General features: G+C 39.5%; 1 protein-coding gene across 1 annotated transcript; it reads right to left on the bottom strand.

Moving 5' to 3' along the window:
- On the bottom strand, positions 1 to 2,539 carry LOC129302312 (NADH dehydrogenase [ubiquinone] iron-sulfur protein 7, mitochondrial). The gene is made up of 2 exons (XM_054941089.1): positions 2,056 to 2,539; positions 1 to 507 (listed from the first exon to the last, which is right to left on the bottom strand). Exons 1-2 carry the CDS (start codon positions 2,466 to 2,468, stop codon positions 273 to 275), a joined length of 648 nt encoding a protein of 215 aa, XP_054797064.1. The 5' UTR covers positions 2,469 to 2,539; the 3' UTR covers positions 1 to 272.
- Positions 2,540 to 3,246: the final 707 nt, after the last annotated feature.

The following is a 3,246-nucleotide window of genomic DNA, read 5'->3' as shown; positions in this document are numbered from 1 at the left end:
TAATGAGTCAACCATAGGGTCTCATTTATTCCCAGTCTAATCAGCATACATAAGAAGTTTATAGAAGTAATTGCATGTCCAAAAGGTCTAAAATTCCACAAAAGCTGAGCAGAACGACAAACAAAAAATAACATGCCCGGATGTGATATGTGATTTGTAACATTCCAATACAATATTTCCTTTGCAACTTCTTCAGCAGCGCATACTACAAGTGTATTGCTTATTTAACACGAGGACACAGCTTGGCGACTAAGATATGAAGTACATAGACCTCACTTCGTCCACCACAAGAGGAAGTCCTTGCGCCTATTGATCTTCTTCTGCAGCTGGAGGAGTCCATATAGTAAGGCCTCAGCAGTTGGAGGACAACCTGGAACATATATGTCAACTGGAACTATTCTGTCACATCCTCGAACAACAGAGTAGGAGTAGTGGTAGTATCCTCCTCCATTAGCACAACTCCCCATAGAGATGACCCATCTAGGCTCCGGCATTTGGTCATAAACCCTGAAGACGAAAAGCAGTAAAATTGGAGAACCTAGTTTAAGTGCAAGATAGAATATGACTAAAGTTCCAAGAATCCAAGGTGAAACTGAAAATAGCATGAAATTCAATTCCTGGAGAGAAAGGAGTGATTAAAACAAGGAAAACGACCATAGAAGTTAATGCCAAATCTATAGTCTAAATATCATACAGAATATGAATCAACAAGAGCAACCGAGCATGGAATCAACATGCCCAGGAATTAAAGTTTAAACCCTATAAGAATTTTTCAGTATCAAGAACAGTAAAATACATAGAATTAGTTCCTTGAGGAAGAGAGTGGTAAAAAAGATGATCACAGATGTTGACGTCAGAACTATAGTTGAAATATCTAACACCAGGTAGATAGGTTAACAGAATTACAATTGAAGTTAATGGCATCTTAGACACTCAAAAAAGTGGACAAAATGAAAGTGTTGCAGCACCTTAAAAGTGTATCAGCAAGCTCAGTGATGTTCCAGAAAAAAAAATCAGAACAGGTAAACCAAGATGACCAAACTGGAATCTTACTAAACAGGTGTGAGAACCTTGTTTTGGCACACAGTATTGACTGAATGAAAATGCTTTCTACAACCATATTCCGGCAGAGAACCCTCATAGTCACAATGGCAGAATATACTATGTGAACTAAATGGAGATTGTTCCACCATAACAAGAAGAATCCATCAAAACAAATGATACACAACATCGTTGGTTTGATTGAATATAAAGCAACATTAGAATCTATCCCATTGAAGCATAACACCAAATCTGGGAAAATCCTTCGTTAAACATGAGCATGGAGGGGGGAGGGGGAGAAGTTCACCCTTCTTGAGCAACAGGTTACCACCCATGTTTCATGAGCAATTCTTTCAGAATTATCAACAACCACGTGACAGCCTCCAAAACGCACATGAAAGCGTTGGTTAAATTTCAAGAGACTATAGGAACTATTTAGCTCCCACCCCAAGTACTGCAGATTATTCTTAGGATTCATTCACTAAAGACAAGAGGATTAAGGAAGTGATACGAGGAATAAAAACATGCACATTGCACTCCTCCCACTCTTCCCAAAAGGCCTAACTCACCAGTAATCAACACATCCCAGCAACAACAAATTCGTCACAAGGCAAACCAAATAAACGAGAGTTGCTCATAACGTTATTTATGCTCTACTTTGGTGAATGATTCGAAATCAACGACGAACATTGTTTTCTATACCACAAAGCGTAAATCAACAAAATCCTATAATTACGAGCAGGAAAAAAATTTATACATAATCCATAAACCCAGTTGACCTACGTAAGCTCCACATGAATAGTGTTCGAAATGAATCCAATGAGAACCTACTACGAAATTAAGTACACCTAAAACGAAGTAGGAAGGCCAAGATAAACATGTCATGAGAATTAAAATTTGATTTACAGAATCCAACTCCCCAAGAATGTCTCAGCAAGTAGATTCATACGAAAGGGAGTTGAAAGGAAGATAGAAATTGAAGAGAACAAGAGAGAAAGGGGGCAAGAGGTATACTTGCGGAGAGCAGGGGCCATCTTGTTGGTGAGAGTGCCAGCGACAATCATACAATCGGACTGGCGAGGGCTGGGCCTGAAAATGATGCCGAAGCGATCAAGATCGTAACGGGAGGCGCCGGTGTGCATCATTTCGACAGCGCAGCAAGCAAGACCGAAGGTCATAGGCCAGATGGAACCCCGGCGAGCCCAGTTGAGGAGATCGTCAACCTTGGAGATCACGTACTCCGCGGCCTTGGAAAGACCGGGAGGGGAGGAGGCGGATGGGGGTGGGGGCCGAACATATGGCGCCGGCGAGGCAGTGCCGGAATATGAGGCAGAGGAGAGAGAGGGGAGAGTGGTATGGAGGGAAACTATGCGTTGAGGAGACACAAGCTGCGGGAGGCGTGAGGAAGTTCGGCTGAGAAGAGCCATGGCATCCAACCGTCGCAGGGATCCGCTATGTTCCGGTCGTCCTCTCTCCTTTTTAATGTGCAACTATTTTTTCCATCTGAAGCCGACTCAAAACTGTGATTCCGGATTTCACCAGGAAAAAAAAAAGTAATAATAGTAATAATTAATAATTAATAACCAATAATAGGAAAGTTTCCAGTCCGTGTGAAAATATTACTGGCTTAAATTTTACAATTTTAAATTCATTAAAATATACAATATTAGAACATAAAAAAAGCTGTATTGCTTGTAAGATATAAGTCACGATCAGATATATTAATGCCTAAAGGAACAAGTTTTATAGAGAAAATAAAATAGAAGTGTTTGATTATGAATTTTATATTTTTTATGCCCATTATATATTGTGTGCTTATCCTAATATACACAAACAAATTATGCCAATGGTATGACATTTATTTTTAGTCTTCTGGACATTTAAAAGTGCAATTTTAAAAAAACCTAAATAATTATTTGTAGAAAATAAGGCGAGACCAATAGCCTGTTCTTCGCTCCCCCACAACAAACCCAGAGGGATCTGGAGTAAGGTATTTTTAGTAGCCCAATCTTTCTTTATCCTCAGATCCTCACCCAGCCCAATTCATTAACAACCTGATGTCCCTTGTTACATGGCAGCAGTTAGGTTTAGTTTGCTGCTAACAGAATATATATATATGTATGTATGTATGTATGTATGTATGTATGTATGTATGTCACAAACTTATTACCTTCACATAATACTGCAATAGAGCATATATCACAT

This window comes from Prosopis cineraria, unplaced genomic scaffold, assembly GCF_029017545.1.
Source record: "Prosopis cineraria cultivar Desert tree isolate PC_DT_omini unplaced genomic scaffold, ASM2901754v1 PC2, whole genome shotgun sequence".
NCBI lineage: Eukaryota > Viridiplantae > Streptophyta > Magnoliopsida > Fabales > Fabaceae > Prosopis > Prosopis cineraria.
Note: the sequence above shows the minus strand (reverse complement) of the source record. Positions and strands in the feature narration are given on the sequence as shown.

Bases quoted from the DNA above. Each gene is read 5' to 3' on its own strand.
- LOC129302312 (XM_054941089.1), bottom strand. From the start codon at position 2,468: ATGGCTCTTCTCAGCCGAACTTCCTCACGCCTCCCGCAGCTTGTGTCT. The intron at 508-2,055 runs GTATACCTCTTG...TTTCGTCTTCAG, and splicing joins ATGGCCCCTGCTCTCCGCAA to GGTTTATGACCAAATGCCGG.